This window comes from Pleurodeles waltl, chromosome 3_1 (genome assembly GCF_031143425.1).
Source record: "Pleurodeles waltl isolate 20211129_DDA chromosome 3_1, aPleWal1.hap1.20221129, whole genome shotgun sequence".
Classification (NCBI taxonomy): Eukaryota; Metazoa; Chordata; class Amphibia; order Caudata; family Salamandridae; genus Pleurodeles; species Pleurodeles waltl.
Genome location: NC_090440.1, coordinates 1,630,903,678 through 1,630,922,311, shown reverse-complemented (window position 1 = coordinate 1,630,922,311; position 18,634 = coordinate 1,630,903,678). Strand labels below are relative to the sequence as shown.

At 46.8% G+C, this 18,634-nt stretch overlaps 1 protein-coding gene across 6 annotated transcripts in view; it reads right to left on the bottom strand.

Moving 5' to 3' along the window:
• PPIG (peptidylprolyl isomerase G) overlaps positions 1-18,634 on the bottom strand; it is a 243,413-nt gene that overhangs the window by 194,249 nt on the left and 30,530 nt on the right. For all 6 annotated transcript variants that reach the window (XM_069225296.1, XM_069225293.1, XM_069225295.1 and 3 more), the window contains 2 exons: positions 6,903-6,979; positions 6,712-6,786 (listed from right to left, as the gene is read on the bottom strand). In XM_069225296.1, the coding sequence (XP_069081397.1) occupies positions 6,712-6,786; positions 6,903-6,963 (136 nt within the window). In that variant the 5' untranslated portion in view covers positions 6,964-6,979. The remainder of the gene's footprint in view (positions 1-6,711; positions 6,787-6,902; positions 6,980-18,634) is intronic.

Sequence of the window (18,634 nt, the reverse complement as noted above, 5' to 3'; positions counted from 1 at the left end):
TTTGACCGCGGGGCGGTCATTCGGCGGCCAGATATTGGCGGGCGGCGACTGCCGCCCGCCAATATCAGAATGAGGGCCTTTGTCTCTAACATATTTGGTGTTAGCCCATGTTAAGGAAGTCATATGTGTATCTGTACAACTCCTTTCAGAAAAAAAGGTGGACATTCAGTTGTATAAAGGACTCGCCTCCTCTCAGTAATGTGGCAGATAAGTTCTTCCAAAACTCAAAAAACCCATTAGGGCTTGTCATTTTGTTAATGTGGCTGATATTGCAAAGTAGCCCATGTCTGCAGGAAATCTGGTGCTAGTCGTTTGCATTCAATGGTTTGTTCATACACCAAAAACATTACACCAAGGAAGGAAATCAATTTACAGAAATGTATTTTGTTCATGGCGGGCTAAAATATTCACTCTTCTGTGTGCCCTTTCTAAGTGTGTGCCCAAGTCATTTCTCAGTGAAAAAATAGTCAGTGTACATTAACACATCGGAATCGCCTTAGAGAATTTCCATTATTGCAGCCCCCCAAAAAAACAAGCGGGACTGTCTTTACACACTTGTGGTAATCTCGTCTGTGTTCCCTGAATACCACCAAATATGAAAGCAGTCAATTAATGCAATTCATTGGCTATGTTAACATTAAAGAAACCATTTGCAATGTGAAGAATTTTTGTATATTTTTTCCTAGCTAAATTTATCATTGGCCCAGTACTGCAAATGTTTTGCACTGCATATGTCTGTGCATGAGAATTCAAATTTCTCTAGTCCGATACAATACAGTAAGAATTGTCTGGCTTAACCACCTGAAAGTGAGCAGGGTTAATTACTGAATGAGAAAGTAATATCACTGCAATCAGAATGGTTTTTAAGTCGTGCTTCTTCTCTGGTTTAAACAGCCATTTAGTCTGCACCGGAGTCTCACTCTGGAGAGGAATCTAGGGTGGTGCGGAGTCTTTATCCCACCCTTTGATTGCTATACAACGCTAAAGCATGTTTCAGAGCCAGCACACTTGCTCATTTGTCTTGGAGATCCTTAGGTACTAGAGAAGAGAACTCATTCAATATTACTTTCTCGCCAGAATCCCCATCATCTTCTAATACAATAATATCATAAACATTTGACCAGTGTGACCAACAAGCCACTTTTATAGTGTGTGACCGATCACCCTCAATTTGTATCTGTACATTATAAATGGCAAATTTACAAGTCCATCTGGTGTTTCTACTTGATGTATCCATCAGCATGAATCATGACTAGATGCTCTTTGAGAGTCTGATGAAATACTGTTACTTCTGCATTCCCAGAAGGACTCTTTTTCTGAGGCATGTGTTTTCTTTTTAGTAAGTCTACTACTATCTTCTTTATATAATGAGCTTTGGAAATCAAACATCTCACTCTAATCTTCACACCAGATGCAGAATAACAAGACTGCCTCTTCCCAGCTTCTCATCTCTTCTACAATCCTCTGTTTCAGTGTGCTGTTCTTTTGCAGAGTATTTTCAGTCCGGTGAAGAACAGCTATTAGCAAGTTGTTACTGCTGGGACTTTCTTATTTTATCACTTTCCTTCAAATTATAATGAATCCTACTGGACTCCTGCTTTAGTGGATATCCAATCAGTGTTTACTGTTTGACTGTTTTTTTCCATTAGAAGTTGTGTTTCGTTCTGCGCCCCTATGTCTGAGTCTTGCGCTTGTGTTGTGTTTCAAGTTATCGAGGTATACATTTACAAAATAATTCTAGGCAAATCCTAACTGCTCTGCATTCATTTTGTACTGTTCCTAGAAAATCTTGTAGTACTGCAATAGAGGGTATACCGTACTTAACTGTATATATACTAACAAATATATTTCACCATGTACCATATTCCTCAGGGGGAAACCATTCCCATAGTAAAGCATGCAATGCATATTTTAAGATGGTCCTGGGGCTTAGTATGAGGCTTGACAGGTTATGATTGATTAGTTTCACAAGTAACTCAGAAAAGGATTTATTCTCGCTTTCTTACTACTTTGCCGATTACACCACATATAGTCGGCAAACTCATTATCTGTGTTGGAGGTCCATGTGTAACTACTTGACCACAAACATTAGTTCCTGCCATTTGAATACGTACTGCCTCAGCCTATATACACTGGCTAATTCTTGTACTAATGGCATTCAGATTGTTTGTATCTGGGTGCTATGTGTATCCAGCTAACAGTGAACAAGTAGGTCCCAAAAGACTTCACAGACCCATGCCAACCAATTCCAGTACATTTGAACTTCCCATAATGCATGTTCTAATTACTATATGGGTATTTTCTGACTTTCATATGGTATATATCATACAGGAGGATGTACCTGCTTCATGTCCAGTATCAGCCTCAACTGGTGTAAACTCTACCAAGGAGTAACATATTTCAACAGAATAAACCAGACTCACTGCAACTACTAGAATTGGTCACCTCCTGGTAAAAAGAAATCCTCCTTAACTGATCCTTGACATATTTAGGCAGTCCCAACAACAACAGATTCAGTGTGCAATTCAAAAGAACAATCAAATGAAAGTGTCATTATAGGTCATCCACTTTATCATTTGCCATTCGCGTTTATTGTTTTCCTGCTTATTTTATTTCTGTGAACTTAAAACTTGCATACAAAATAAAATGTTTCTTGGTCTGCTGCTTTTTATCTTTTCTGCAAGTGTTTCCATGATTGCATCCAACCTGCAGGTAATCATTCTAGATCCTGATTAAGTTCCACATTGGTTTAGGCTCACTATGGTCTACCATTCTGAATCCAGTAGACATAACAACGAAAACCACCTTTGTTATTTCATTGCTTCTGACTGTGAACCTTAGAAATAGTCTGCTTTTCACATTCACACTTAACACCCTATATTATTCTGTACAAACACTGCTATGAGTCCCCTGAACCTTGAGAGAGGTACACCAGACAAGACAGTGTCACTCATGTTGTCCCTTTTCTCTGATATTTCCATTCCCCCTTCCTCCACTCAGGACCAACAGCAGCATTCAGTATTGTAGTGTTGGAATACCACTGTGCACTTAAGGAACTGTTTAGGGGCATTTTCGTGCACAACGCATTGTCAATTTGTGATTCTCTGATTTGCTGCATATACCTACTTTACAGACTGAACTTAATGTTTTTATGAGTAAAGGGATGGGGGGGTGGCGAGGGACAGGTTTAGGTCACATAAACCCAAAGTCAGAACCATTAGAAATGACGACAGGGAGCTCATTTGGACCTAAGCTTGTGGTGCCCTGGACTGGCAATATCGGTGCCATCAACAATGTTAATGTGTAATATCAAAAGGAGAGATGCACCAAAGAACTGAGCACTGCATAATCTTCGTGAAAGTTCAAAATCAATGCTGTATCCAAACAAATGGGAGAACTATTCTGCACCACACATGGTGATGTTCTCAATCAGAGCCTGGAATCAATATTATTTTTAAGAGAACATCTTAAACAAAATATTGATTTTGCTTTGCGACTTTTCAAAGGGAGGTGAAAGGAGTATATTACAGCCATCAAAAAAAAAAAAAAAAAAAAAAAAAAAAAAACTTAATTGTGTGCCAATTATGCTACTCTTTAACTTGAACACAATAAATATAAACCAAGAATATAAACCTTTTGGGTATTTCACCTAGCAAGGGTAGTAATACAGAACTGAATTGTAGGAAAGTGCCTCTTCATGTATATTCACCCCCCACTTTTTGCCCCCCAATGATGTGTATGACTCTGCTAGTGAACTGGAAGCCTGCTAACCAGGCCCCAGTGCCTGTGCTCTCCCTCTTAATTGATTTGTCGACATGGTCATTCTTTGATTGGCAAGACTTTACCCTCTTATAAGCCTCTACTGAATGGTACCCAGGGCATACGTGGTTAAGGGGACACCAGGGCTGCAGCACAAGTTTGTGGCACCCTAGGGGAGTCACACAAATTGCTGATGGCAGGCCTGCCAAAGCAGACTGTCATAGCAGTGAAACTGCTCGAGTTTGACAGTGCCCTCACCATGAGTGGCAAAGTCCCTTGCACTGCCTTACATATATGTCAGGCACCTCCAAGGTAGGCTTCTGCAACCCAGGAAGGCAGGGTGTATTATATTTAAGGTGAAGTCATATAGGCACAAGCTTATGCCTCTATAGTACCCTTTCCATTAAGGTACACTATAAGTGCAGGCCGGTCCATAGGGTAACATTGGACTTAAGCCCAGCAGACCCAAGCTGGTAGCTCCCATTATAGTACCACCTAGATATGTTGAGTTGGTGTCAAACAACTTGCTTTCTCTTCCTCAACATAAATCTGGTGTAGAGGGAAAGCTGGCATACTTCCAGGTGGCACACTAGAAATTGCCCACCTGTGCTCTGGCCAGTTAACCCAAGCTTTTTCCAGTGCTTGCTGCCTCTGAGGAGGTCGGAAAGGTTTCCAACCTCCTGACAGGCAGTGTGGGTGCTCCCAGGAATCAGAAACGAAGGGGGCAGTCCCCAGTGAAGGAAACCATTCCCCCTCCCCCGCTGCAGGTACATTTGTTCATGGACAGGCGGGAAATTAGGTATGAAGGACTGTGCGTACTCCCAGCAGGCTGACCACACATCAATGGTAAGCAGCTTGGTATGTGCATTAAACTGTGATTTCTGCCATCTTAGGAGTGGCAGTATAGAGGGCTCTGGGAAGCAAAAACTGGCCCACAAGATGTGGTCACCTAAGGGGCAGACTAGCCGTAGGAGGTAGCTGCCCATTGGCCACTAGTCTCCACACCCCTAACTCCCCTAAATATTGAATTTAAGGGACACCCCCAACAACGGAACCTCAGTTCTGACTGACCAACTTCAAAGAAGGACAAAAAAAGGAGCTCTGCAGCACCGACAACCAGACTTTGCCCATTGCACAAGGCAAAAGAGGGATTATCTGACCCTGAGGCAACAGACTTGGAAGTGTGTGAACGACCCTTGTCCTTGACTGAAACTTGGTACTCCTGACCAGAGTCACCTTGGTGGAAGCAAGAAGCAACCTCAGACTGCCTTGGACTAATGGTGCTGTTCCCCGGGAACCTGCAGGTAAAACGCTCACAGGATCCGAAGTGTCAACTGCCATCGGGCCCACCATAGGTATCGAGGAAAGGCAGGTGGGTCCTCTGTCTTCTGGGAGTTGTACTCCTGCCTGCCTCCAATTTTCAGGCTGCTACACCCCTCCACTGGACCCTGTGAAGTTCCCAAAAGATTTCAGCACCTTTAACGCTGCCAAGGCTCGCTGGTTGTCAGTCGGGTAACTAACCACTTACTTGACACTGCAGGTGCAGGGCACAGAGTGTAACCTACATCTGCAACCCAGCCCCAGCTGAGATTTTTCAACAGTTTGTTAGCACTGTCGTGTAAGGAGTAAAAACAGCACCAGCGAGAGTACAGTTTAGCACCATGGACAGCCAGGACAACTCTGCACCCGTATCCCACAGACCAGGTAGAAGTGAACTGGCTGCTGTAGCCTAATCCCACAACCTGCACAGGCTTAACACTGCAAGGGTTCCCTGCAGCTTGTCCTCCAAGTGGTAGTTTGTCACCAGGGGCTTCCCGCTATGGACTTCAACGGGAGTCCTGTTTAGCACCGCGGACAGCCAGGACAACACTGCACCCGGACACTATGGGCCAGGTAAAACTGAACAGACTGTCATGATCTGGTCCTAAAGACTGCACAACAGTAACCCTTTAAAAGTTCCACACAGCTCACTTTCTAAGTACATTTTGCAATCAGTGATATTTTCCAAAGACTTCACTGCAACTTTTAAATGCCAGTTCTTCTGTGATTTAATAATGCTTCCAAAATCTATAACCCCGGTTATGATTCAATTCTGTTAGATTTGGTGTGTAAATTACGATAAAAATAAGCTCTATTTTTATAACTTAGTGTTGGATTTATTTTGAGCTGTGGCAATTAACTATCATCCATGTTGGTACTCTCAAATGCTTAACACATGTTCTTCTAACTAAAGCCTGAGTGCTCTTTGACACAGTACCAGGACCGAGCTAAGGATTTACTAGTGTGAATCTAAGGACCATCTTTGGGGTATTGTGAGAGTGTTACACGGTGAGGACTAACCCCACACCATACAATACTCCACTTTCTTACAAGATTCAGCATGAAAGGAAGATATCTCTGAGCTACACACTGAACACTGAAGAACGTAGATTTGAATTTGACAGGAAATTATAAAACATTTTATGTATCCACAACTCATGCAGCATGTTTTTTAAAGAAATGCAAAGATGACCATATCTATCAGGCAATAATTCTTGCTAGTATTGTGCATCAATGCATTTTCATTTATGTATTTTTCCATATGTGGCAAAAAAAAAAAACACACTGACTGAAAACAAGCAACAGTGAAGCCAATACGTCTTGCCTTGGCAAGCTGGCCTCGTAGTTCAGGCTTTGCTGTTTATAGTGAGAACCAGGGCTGATTTGCTTATAGATATTTCCTGTCTGAAGTGTCACAGTGATCAATGTTCGTGTTCTCAGGATTAGAGTCCTAGGAACAAGGTGCGGAAGGGTTTGAAAAATTAATCAGTGGATCTGGGATTATATTTTCATTGGCATCAACATGGAGAAAACAAAAGAGTACGCCAATTATAACTGAAAAGCAAACAGAGAACGTCTTGTCTATGAAAGAAGACAAATCTATAAACTCATATTGAAAAAGCATTAACAAACCTGTGCAAAGGCACCGGAAGTTTTCAGAAGTCTTAGGGCACACATCTGAAAACAATTCAAAGACCACTCGACCAGCTGAAAGGGAGAAACACATTGGTTACTTATGATTTTTACAAAATGTTTTGAATTCAGATTCATAAAGATGTAATTGTGAAATAGCAAGTGATTCATAAAAAGGAAATCATCCTTACCAGGAACATTGTTGATGCCAATGTCAAAAAAGCAGCGAGGACGCTGAACTTTAACACCCATGGTTTACTGCTGGAAACTGTTGCAAGAAAAACAAACCCTGATAAGCATTAAAAAGCCATTCACAGTTACTAGAGAGCACTTGTTATTCAACTGGGATGATTTCTAGCCTTTATACATTTGTACTGAAAGACTAATCACAATTATAATGCACATTAACTGAAATCAGGTCTCTTAACGCAAAGATTTATATGTTACCACATCAGGGCCCTTTGCTATGACCTTCCACTACTCAAAAGATGCCATATCAAAATGTTTAGCATGTATCCTCCACTACATTGACTAGATATGTAAGCTGACCTTAACCCTACCTGTTAGTAAACACTAACCTTGACCCTAACCCTAACATGACCAAGCAAACACCTTAACAAGCTTTTCTAGGTGGTACCCTGCCAGTTACCCTAGACCCGAGGTTTCCTGTATTGAATAGGAGCCAAATGCCCGAAGTGGGTAAGATGTATTGTTCCTGTCCTTCGGGGACAAAGGAAATCGAAGTCTGAAGCAGCAGAGTGTGGATTTCAACTGAACAAAAAGCCAAGAAAATGCTGCCCACATTAAAATGGTGACAAGGCTAATGAGGGTACAGCGAAAAAGTCATGCAGTAGGCTTGTAAATGCAGGAGGTTCTTGTGGAACTGTGGCAGAAGACCACATGAGAGTGTTACAAAAAGGAAGAACTGGTCCGCATAATGGACTGAACCAAAGGTGGGCACTGGAAGCAACCAGTAGCATGGGAAATACATTTGGAAGAAAGTTGTGATGGGAACGGTAAGTGTGCCCAGCAAGGTGAATGAGCCAAGCTGAAGATTTATTGGTGGGCCAGTCTGAGCAAGCAGATGAAAAGCAAGTACTGTTAACCTCCCCTTCAAACCTACTTCTCTAAATAGGACAACATGCACTCTTGAGGTGTCACTTAAACACTTGCTGCTCAGTTATAACCAGCAATAAAAAAAAGATACCTGTGTTTGGGACAAATCAGGACTCAGAATGAGTTTGCTGCCAATAAAAACAACCATAACCTGAGAGCTGGAGCAAGACTATAAAAGACTGTGTTGGTGCATACATATGACACCACCACTGAAACTGGAGAAACCAAAAGCTGCAAAGTCCCATGGCCCATCTCGAGAAAGCCAGTAACCCAATGTAGGCTGTCAGATGGGAGTGAACTAGATAATTTAACTGAGGAGGATGTGGTGGTAGATTTAAAGCTACTGTGAGATGGCCAAAGATAAGTGGCAAAGATAGGACAATGAGGAACAGCTACAGGAACTGCAAATATAAACTAACAGGTAACTGATCTCACAGAAATGATCCAGTTCTTGGAGGGACGAGGTCTCAAAATGTAATGTCCCAAAAAAACATTGAAATAGTGCCTGGGCACAGAGAGGACTAGATATTGTGACATATCTTGAGAAATGTAATCAGCTAAGTGTGGAGAGACAGGGACTTTCCAGCTTCTACGCAGTGGAATGAGTAAATAGGGTGCCGGCAACACTACAACTCACCCTATTTACCTACCCTCCCACCCCCAACGGCAAGTCTTTTAAATAATAAGGACAGAGACAGAATTTTGCAAAGAGCAGGGAAAGTGGGCCTCTTTGAAAATGGAAAACACCAGACTAATGATTTTATTGTACTACAAGTCAGTGGTGCAGCAACAACACTCTACCTGCTCGAAAGTGAACCGTAAACTGCAAGATATGGGAGTGAAATATGTACTTTTGATCCCAGCGTGCCTCAATAAATTGACCAAAGATTTGAAATTGATTTTGAGGATCCTAAGGACTCTTGGGCATGGACCGAGAAACAAGTGACGCGTGGGGGGGGCAAATTGAACCAATCATGGCAACAAATTCTCCAACATAAACCCTGGAGGTAATGGAGACCATGATATAACAGAGGCACATTACATTCCAAGCAATGATAGGAGTGGAGATGTTTGCAACCATAGTCAAAAGAAACAACAGGATAGCATCCGAGATGCACACTCACACAGGCGGAGCTTTCACTGATTCAGGGTCAGAAATGAACAGTATGAATAAAAGTGATTTTGATTTACCCAAAATCAAGCCCTGTACGGATGATGAAATGATAGGAGGGTGTAACATGCCCAAGTCGACTATACCAAAGCTCTATGGGAGCATGAAGTTGAGATGTTAGGAACTGAGGGATTATAGTGAAAGTTGGCATGCAATGAGAATGACTGAAAGTGTAGTTGGTGGGGGCTTCTGATCACTAGATGACAGCCCACGTCCCATTTCCAGAACGTGGCGATGTGAAAGATGCTTTCCACTTTAACCACTCATTTGGATACAAGAACACAGTTTTCTTTTATGGAGGGTTACTGGTGCGAGTTAAAAATATAAGAGAGAAGGGGGGGACGGGGACGTGGCCTGACAAGATGGCCGCGAGGACGTGTCCCCCGAATGCTCTTCCTTACCATGGAGGAATAAATTACTAATCTGGCTTAATCCTGCTACACATCCTGAGCACAGGTGGAGTGGGGGACCTGGGGTACCCGACAATCCTGGGGACGGCTCCTCACAGCCAGCGAATCTAAAATACTACATACCGCGGCAGAGGGTGGAGAAAGGAGGCTGCGGAGCACCTGCTTCCCGAGCCATCGTTGGTCCGGTCGGTTGGGCACAGGGGGGCTGACTGCGGCGGTCACCTGGGGTGCCGCCGCCCCTCCAGGCACATGGAGGAGCAGAGCGGCGATCGGCCAGTGGGTGGGCCGCCTCAAGGGCCCACCGGAATGGAGGCAGGAGGAGTCCGTTTCGGGGCGCGGTGAGCCGGTGGCGGTCTTTGCGGCCTGCGGGCCAACTGAGACTCGGGGGGCTCTCCTGCAGGGAGCGGCGTAGGGGCCGGTGGGCCTGTTTCGGCAGCCGCGGTTGTACCAAGTGCCTGGTCCCCACCCCCGAGGTGGCGAGAGGATACTGTGGGGATCTGTGCAGAGGCCCGTGCTGCCTGGGCACACTCCACTACCTTGAGCGGACAGAGCACTGGCCTGAACTGGAGTCCTGCTCCAGAGGTGAGAGCTTGCGGCAGGGGGCTGGGAAGGAGGAGCGTGAAGGACCCCAGTGAAAGGAAGCCAGGTGGAAATGGTTGCACTTGCCCCATACCTGCGCAAGAGACATCAAAGGGCCCTCTCGAGGGGTACCATCGGAGGGGGTCTGGGCCCACATGGGGCTGAGTGCGATGGGATCGGGGGTGGACCTCAGCCTGGCCGAGGCTCAAGGCTAGGACCTGGGGCAGTGAAGCGCCCTCTCTGGGTAGTGATCTGGTGAATCCTGGGGGCTCTGAGTGGTGGCCTCGCATGGGGGTGACTGGGGGCCATCCAAAGCAGCATCCAGAGGAGGAAGAGGCACACTTGTGGAGGGAGGAGAACGTTTGCCCCTCTGGGACCCGCCCTGAGACTGCTGGGGTGCATAAGCAGTGGGGAATGGGAAAAGACAATGCTGCGAAGGCGGATGGAACACGCGCCATTACACAATAAACTACCCCAGACAATCTATGCAGCGGCTTGCCCTGCGTGCAGGCAAAAATGATGACGATTCTCCAGGGGGAGACACAGTGGAGCCCACAAGGGCGGACTTGATGCACGCAATTCATGGTCTCCGCTCGGCGCTGGAACAACATCTTTTGATCTTAACTTACTAAGAACAGACCTCCGCAAAGTCTCAGAGAAAGTCAACACAGCGGAACCTAACATAGGGTCCCTTCAGGGGTAAATAGCCTCACTGAAAAAAAAGATGACCACCGTACACACAGAGGTGGCCGGGCTTGGCAGGTGGGCGGAGGGACGTTCCCACTGCAGCAACATTCGGGTGTTGGGGTTCCCGGAGAAATCGGAGGGGACCGCAGCAGAGCGTTTTTTGGAAGACTGGATCAGATCATCACTGAGGTCCCGTGGTCTGTCGGAGTTTTTTGTCATTGAGAGGGCGCAGAGGGCCCTGGAGCCTCGACCCCCTCCAGACCCCCCAGAGAGCCATCACTGTGAAAGTCCTTAACTACAATGATAGAGACTGCATCCTAAGAGCGGCCCGAGAACAGCCATTCCTGCAATATGGAAATTGTTCTATTGCCATATTCCCCGACTACACCAAACAGGTGCAGGAACAGCAGAAATCCTTCTTGGCAGTGAAACAGAAAGTAAAGGCTATGGGGCTCACATATATGCTGTTATATTCAACCAAATTGAAAGTCATGGGACTAGAAATTGGGGCGCTGGGGCCCGCGGGCTGTGGCAGAGAAGTCAGGAAAGGGAAAAGGACACGACACAAGCGACCGGCTGGAGCTCCTATCGATCCAAACAGAGAAAGAGGACACTGTTAACATGTCACAGTCGAGGTCACGGGGGAAGACGAGCAGGTCGTCAGAGCGGGAGCCCTCCGGAGAACCTGCCCTGTGCAGCCAGGACTCCGACCTGCAGATTACGTCAGATGGGGCCACCCGAGGGACTGTCCTACTGGAGAGCTGAGAGCTGCGGTGCTGGAGGAGTGGACTTGCCGGTTTGGAGCACTAAGGAGGCAGCAACGCAGTGACGAACATGGGCGTGCCAGGCGGTCATACTGGACTGACTTTTCTGGGGTTGGTGGGTCATGAACCACTGCATTGTAATGCTTGGATAATATGCTGGGTTTCAGTTATGACCAAGGTGCTACAGCAAGCAGACAGCAGGATGTCTTGATGGAGTAAGAAACTGGTTTGGGGGAATAGACTTTTTAGTGGAAAGGTCCCGGTTGGACCGGTAAGGGGTGTGTCAATGTCCAGACACAATAGTGGGTGGGCTCCGATAGATGCAAGTTCATGCTACGGTTGTCCACGGGAGGGGTAGGTTATTGGGGCAGTTTTGGTTGCGGTTATTGATGTTATACAGGTTGCTGTTTGTCACAAACTATGGCTGGGAGGGTAGAAAGATACCCACATTAGGGAGACATGTACCACATCACACACGATGGTAGTCCGGAAAGGTTATACACTCCTCACCTGGAATGTGAGGAGACTTGGCACAGCCAACAAACGATATAGGGTGATGGCATTGCTTAAGCGCCGGGAGTCAGTATAGCCTGCCTCTGAAAAACTCATCTGATGGACGCCGAAGCGCAGAAACTGGCTAAAAAATGGAGGGGGCAGAACAATTATGCTACTCTCTCGTCTTCCGCTAGGGAAGTACGCATGTGTGCGGCCCCGGGGGTCCCTCTTGCACTGCGCTCGATGGAGGCAGATCTAGATTGCAGATACATCCTGCTTAGAAGGACCTTGGATGGCCACCAATCGGAAATACTCAATTCTTATGCCCGAATACGTACGACCAGACATTCTACCCCACCTTAGCTAGTGAACTGTCCAGACACATGGGGTATGATGTCTTTTGGGTGGGGGGCTTCAATTGTATTATAGATGGGAACTTGAACAAACACCCTCCCCAGACAGGGGACCAAGCCAAGAATGACAACAAATTTGAAGACCACAATGTCACACCTTGGGCTCACAGACATTTGAAGGGACACCCACCCAGACTGTAGGGAATACACATGTTACTCGAATACTCATGGTACTTTCACTCGGCTCAATTGCATACTGCTCACTCAACATACCACTCCTAGGGTGCAGCAAGTACATCACCTCACAAGATATTTGTCGGACCACGCCCCTGTGGTATATGTCTTTCAATGGGGCTGCCCCTCTCGTGCACTCTATAGCTGGAGATTCCCTTCTGAGATACTTCAGGATCCGGTGGGTAGAGACACACTAACACAATTACTAACAGAATACATGGAACACAACTGAAACTCCACACACAGCCACGCGACAGAATGGGAAGCATGTAAGACAGTGCCTGGGGGAGGATGTAAGGGGTTTACATGTGGAGTGTGGAAAACCCTCCAAGCAGAACTGACTGATAGAAAAGATGTCCTGGCAGCATGCCAGCAGGGTGTGGCGCAGGGGCCCGGCGCTCAGGGGTAGGAAGTTAACCTGCTACGTAGGGTGACTGAAACCAGAGACAGCCTGGAGCATTACACTTTTAAATCATATCGACAACTCCTGCACCGTTGTACTGCCATTTGATGAATTTTGTTTTGACCAATGACTTTGTGTTTCACCACTGCGCATATTAGTTGCTCAATGTTCACCAGTAGCACATGGTATGTTTTGTTCAGTTTAGCCGCCTATGGGCTTTGACATGGCATTAGCCATTGCTTTCTGTATTCAGTTTAGCCGCCTATTGGCTTTGACATTGCATTAGCCATTACATTCTGTATTCTGCCTATTGGCTTTGACATGCTGTATCCAGTCTAGCCGCCTATTGGCTTTGACATTGCATTCCTATTGGCTTTGACATGATGTATTCAGTTTAGCTGCCTATTGACTTTGGCATAGTATTAGATATTCTGCCTATTGGCTTTGACATGATATTATACATTACATTTTGTAATCAGCTCAGCTGCCTATTGGCTTTGACATGATATTATACATTGCATTTTATATTCAGCTTAGCTGCCTATGGGCTTTGACATGATATAAGACATTGCATTTTGTATTCAGCTTAGATGCTTATTGGCTCTGACATGACACTAGACATTGCATTTGATATCTAGGTTAGCTGCCTATTGCCTTTAACGTGGAGTTAGACATTGCAGTTCAGAATCCAAGCTGTATTTTTCCAAGCTGTGTTTTTGCACAAGCTGTAACCAAGATGTTTTTCTCACAGTAGACTAGACCTGATAAGAGAGGGTACATGGGTTGTTCTTTCTCCGCTTGAGCCTGAGAACAGGAGTAGTCTTGGAGACCTGGCCAGTCTCCAAAAGGCTTGCTCAGTTTTCCCAGGTCTGAGAGGAGGGGGCACACCTTTGTAACGAATGACACAGGCTGCAGAGATTCAGATTCGGATCTGCCGACCTCGTGCTGGAGCTTGGCGCCAGCTGCCAGCAATCCCGTGTGGGTAGATTAATCTTTCTCGCGGCTGACAGGGGGTCATCAGCTTGCAGAACTTAGAAAGATGAAGCTGTATATAGTTTCCCACACGGTGAAGTATTTGTTTTGCTTTGCATTCAATATCTTATAAATATAACCTGCTGTGTATATTGCAAACTGATATATTAACGCGGGCCTGAAAGCTACTAATTCGTCAACATAAAAATTGTGGTTGGGGAAGAATTAACAACAATAAAAGTCTTCTTTGACCTCAGAAGTGCATTTCTGGTGTGTTATGTTAGTGCTAAGAAACTAGATAAGAGGAAAGCACTACAACCGTGAGGGTGATAGCTCCGGGAAACTCCTTGCATGGATCCTCCTACGGAAACAGCCACGCTCCTTAGTACTCCATCTCAGGAATCCCAGGGGCAGAGAAGCAAACACACAGCATGATATAGTCACGGTATTTAGGAATCACCTGGACGGAGTATACAAGAACCTGGGGAACCAGACTCGGATAGATTAGGGGAAAATATGACGGAGGTGCGTCTCCCCCAGCTGAGTGAAGTGGGAATGAGGGCGCTGGAGGCGTGAGGAAGTGATGGCAGCCATTAAATCTCTCCTCTTGGGGAGGAGCCCAGGAAGCGATGAATTCACAGACGAATTCAATCAGACATTTGCAACAGTACTCACGTTGTGGCTCTTGGCCGTATTCAATAATGCGTTCAATGCCAAGATGTTGCCAGACTCGATGCAGGAAGGCCTCATAGCAACGATCCACAAATCGGGGACGGCGGCCTCCGATCCGGCGGCTTACAGCCTGAGCATAATGATTAACCTTGACGTAAAGGTCCTGTCTAAAATCCTGGCAGTGCGACTCGCTACTGAGGTGACTCATTTGGTCCGTTCAGACCAGTGTGGGTTCATACTGGGGCGAAATGCCGCTAAGAATGCTCATAGGCTTATGCATGTCCTTCATGGGGTCAAGGACAATGACAAGGACTTAGCACTGGTATCGGTAGATATAGTCAAAGCGTTTGACAAAGTTAACTGGGCGCACCTCCTCCGGGTCCTGGATGCCTTTGGGGTGGGACCTCAATTTCAGCGGTAGATCGAAATCCTATACACCGCACAGGGACTGTGCTCGGACAGTCTCAGAATACGGAGGGGGACCAGGCAGGGGTGTCCTTTGTTGCCACTGCTCTTTGCAATGGCCCTGGAACCCTTAGCATGCAAGCTTAGGCATGACATGGAGAGGTGGGGTATTTGGCTTGGTGGGACACTCCACCTGCTATCGCTCTATGCGGATGATACGCTTTTTTTATCTGAGGGACCCCGGGGTCTCGCTGCCTGTCTTGATGCAGGAGCTGGTGACCTTTGGGCATTTGTCTGGGCTATGAATCAATGAAAACAAGTCTGATATTCCCTCTGGGGAATTTAAAGCGGATACCATCAGTTGCGCTGCCGCTCATGCCCACACGCTTCAGTGCCAGAATCAACTCAACAATGAGAGGGCGCTCTCAGGCTTGGTGCGCTTTTGGAATCCCCTCCCATTATTAATAATGGGGCAAGTTGCGGTCGCAAAGATGGTATTTTTGCCTTGATGCCTGTACACATTGCAAAATTCGCTTGATACCCTCCCTCGGGCTTTAAGCGTCTCCACTCATTGCTGATGTCCCTGATATGGGCGGGGGGGATCTGTAGCAGGGTAAAATGGGAGACTCTTCAGCTCCCCCTCGTGGAGGGGGAGCTAGCATTACCTAATTTGGAGTACTATTATTTAGCCTCTCAGTTACAATATGCTGCGCTTTGGTTAACGGAGGGTGATAACTGGGAAAACCCCTACTCAGGGTTGATACCCGGTGCGAAACCCTGACACAGCTGCTGCACGCTGGGGCAGAGGGGAACAATCACTTCCATTCCTAATACAACACACGGCAAACCTCTGGACGTGGTTGGTGAAAGTAGTCATGCTGCACGCGCCCTCTGCACGGGACTTGGAGTTCTGGGATCTTCCGGTGTCCTGCCGCTCGGCCACCACAATGGATTCTCGATCCTGGCAGGGGACTAGGTGCTTGACTCTTGCGGACTTCTACACCAGTGAGGCCTTTTTCACTTTCGAGGTGGCACGGGATACTTTCGGGTTGAATCAGAGACAGTTCATAACATATGTCAGCATCCTTTTTATACCCCGAGAGATATGGCCTACTCATCCGGAGACCCTCCCCCCCTCATCGGTCCTGCTTCGGGTGCTCTTGGAATATGCAAGGGGGGGGGGGGGGGGGAAGCAGTCATCTTATATCACACATATATAAAGCTGTAGGAAGTTGGCTCTGTATGTGCTATTTCAAAGTAAGTAATAGCATGCACAGAGTCCAAGGGTTCCCCTTAGAGGTAAGATAGTGGCAAAAAGAGATAATACTAATGCTCTATTTTGTGGTAGTGTGGTCGAGCAGTAGGCTTATCCAAGGAGTAGTGTTAGGCATTTGTTGTACATACACATAGACAATAAATGAGGTACACACACTCAGAGACAAATCCAGCCAATAGGTTTTTATATAGAAAAATATATTTTCTTAGTTTATTTTAAGAACCACAGGTTCAAATTCTACATGTAATATCTCATTCGAAAGGTATTGCAGGTAAGTACTTTAGGAACTTCAAATCATAAAAATTGCATGTATACTTTTCAGGTTATTGACAAATAGCTGTTTTAAAAGTGGACACAGTGCAATTTTCACAGTTCCTAGGGGAGGTAAGTTTTTGTTAGTTTTACCAGGTAAGTAAGACACTTACAGGGTTCAGTTCTTGGTCCAAGGTAGCCCACCGTTGGGGGTTCAGAGCAACCCCAAAGTCACCACACCAGCAGCTCAGGGCCGGTCAGGTGCAGAGTTCAAAGTGGTGCCCAAAACGCATAGGCTAGAATGGAGAGAAGGGGGTGCCCCGGTTCCGGTCTGCTTGCAGGTAAGTACCCGCGTCTTCGGAGGGCAGACCAGGGGGGTTTTGTAGGGCACCGGGGGGGACACAAGCCCACACAGAAATTTCACCCTCAGCGGCGCGGGGGCGGCCGGGTGCAGTGTAGAAACAGGCGTCGGGTTCGCAATGTTAGTCTATGAGAGATCTCGGGATCTCTTCAGCGCTGCAGGCAGGCAAGGGGGGGATTCCTCGGGGAAACCTCCGCTTGGGCAAGGGAGAGGGACTCCTGGGGGTCACTTCTCCAGTGAAAGTCCGGTCCTTCAGGTCCTGGGGGCTGCGGGGTCTCTCCCAGGCGTCGGGACTTTAGGTTCAAAGAGTCGCGGTCAGGGGAAGCCTCGGGATTCCCTCTGCAGGCGGCGCTGTGGGGGCTCAGGGGGGACAGGTTTTGGTACTCACAGTATCAGAGTAGTCCTGGGGTCCCTCCTGAGGTGTCGGATCTCCACCAGCCGAGTCGGGGTCGCCGGGTGCAGTGTTGCAAGTCTCACGCCTTTTGCGGGGAGCTTGCAGGGTTCTTTAAAGCTGCTGGAAACAAAGTTGCAGCTTTTCTTGGAGCAGGTCCGCTGTCCTCGGGAGTTTCTTGTCTTTTCGAAGCAGGGGCAGTCCTCAGAGGATGTCGAGGTCGCTGGTCCCTTTGGAAGGCGTCGCTGGAGCAGGATCTTTGGAAGGCAGGAGACAGGCCGGTGAGTTTCTGGAGCCAAGGCAGATGTCGTCTTCTGGTCTTCCTCTGCAGGGGTTTTTCAGCTAGGCAGTCCTTCTTCTTGTAGTTGCAGGAATCTAATTTTCTAGGGTTCAGGGTAGCCCTTAAATACTAAATTTAAGGGCGTGTTTAGGTCTGGGGGGTTAGTAGCCAATGGCTACTAGCCCTGAGGGTGGGTACACCCTCTTTGTGCCTCCTCCCAAGGGGAGGGGGTCACAATCCTAACCCTATTGGGGGAATCCTCCATCTGCAAGATGGAGGATTTCTAAAAGTTAGAGTCACTTCAGCTCAGGACACCTTAGGGGCTGTCCTGACTGGCCAGTGACTCCTCCTTGTTGCTTTCTTTGTTCCCTCCAGCCTTGCCGCCAAAAGTGGGGGCCGTGGCCGGAGGGGGCGGGCAACTCCACTAAGCTGGAGTGCCCTGCTGGGCTGTGACAAAGGGGTGAGCCTTTGAGGCTCACCGCCAGGTGTCACAGCTCCTGCCTGGGGGAGGTGTTAGCATCTCCACCCAGTGCAGGCTTTGTTACTGGCCTCAGAGTGACAAAGGCCATTAGCCATTGCTTTCTGTATTCAGTTTAGCCGCCTATTGGCTTTGACATTGCATTAGCCATTACATTCTGTATTCTGCCTATTGGCTTTGACATGCTGTATCCAGTCTAGCCGCCTATTGGCTTTGACATTGCATTCCTATTGGCTTTGACATGATGTATTCAGTTTAGCTGCCTATTGACTTTGGCATAGTATTAGATATTCTGCCTATTGGCTTTGACATGATATTATACATTACATTTTGTAATCAGCTCAGCTGCCTATTGGCTTTGACATGATATTATACATTGCTAGTTTTCCATGGGGCCAGCAACATGTCTCTAGTGTGGCAGGCTGCTGGAACCAGTCAGCCTACACAGCTAGTTGGTTAAGTTTCAGGGGGCACCTCTAAGGTGCCCTCTGTGGTGTATTTTACACTAAAATGTACACTGGCATCAGTGTGCATTTATTGTGCTGAGAAGTTTGATACCAAACTTCCCAGTTTTCAGTGTAGCCATTATGGTGCTGTGGAGTTCGTGTAAAACAGACTCCCAGA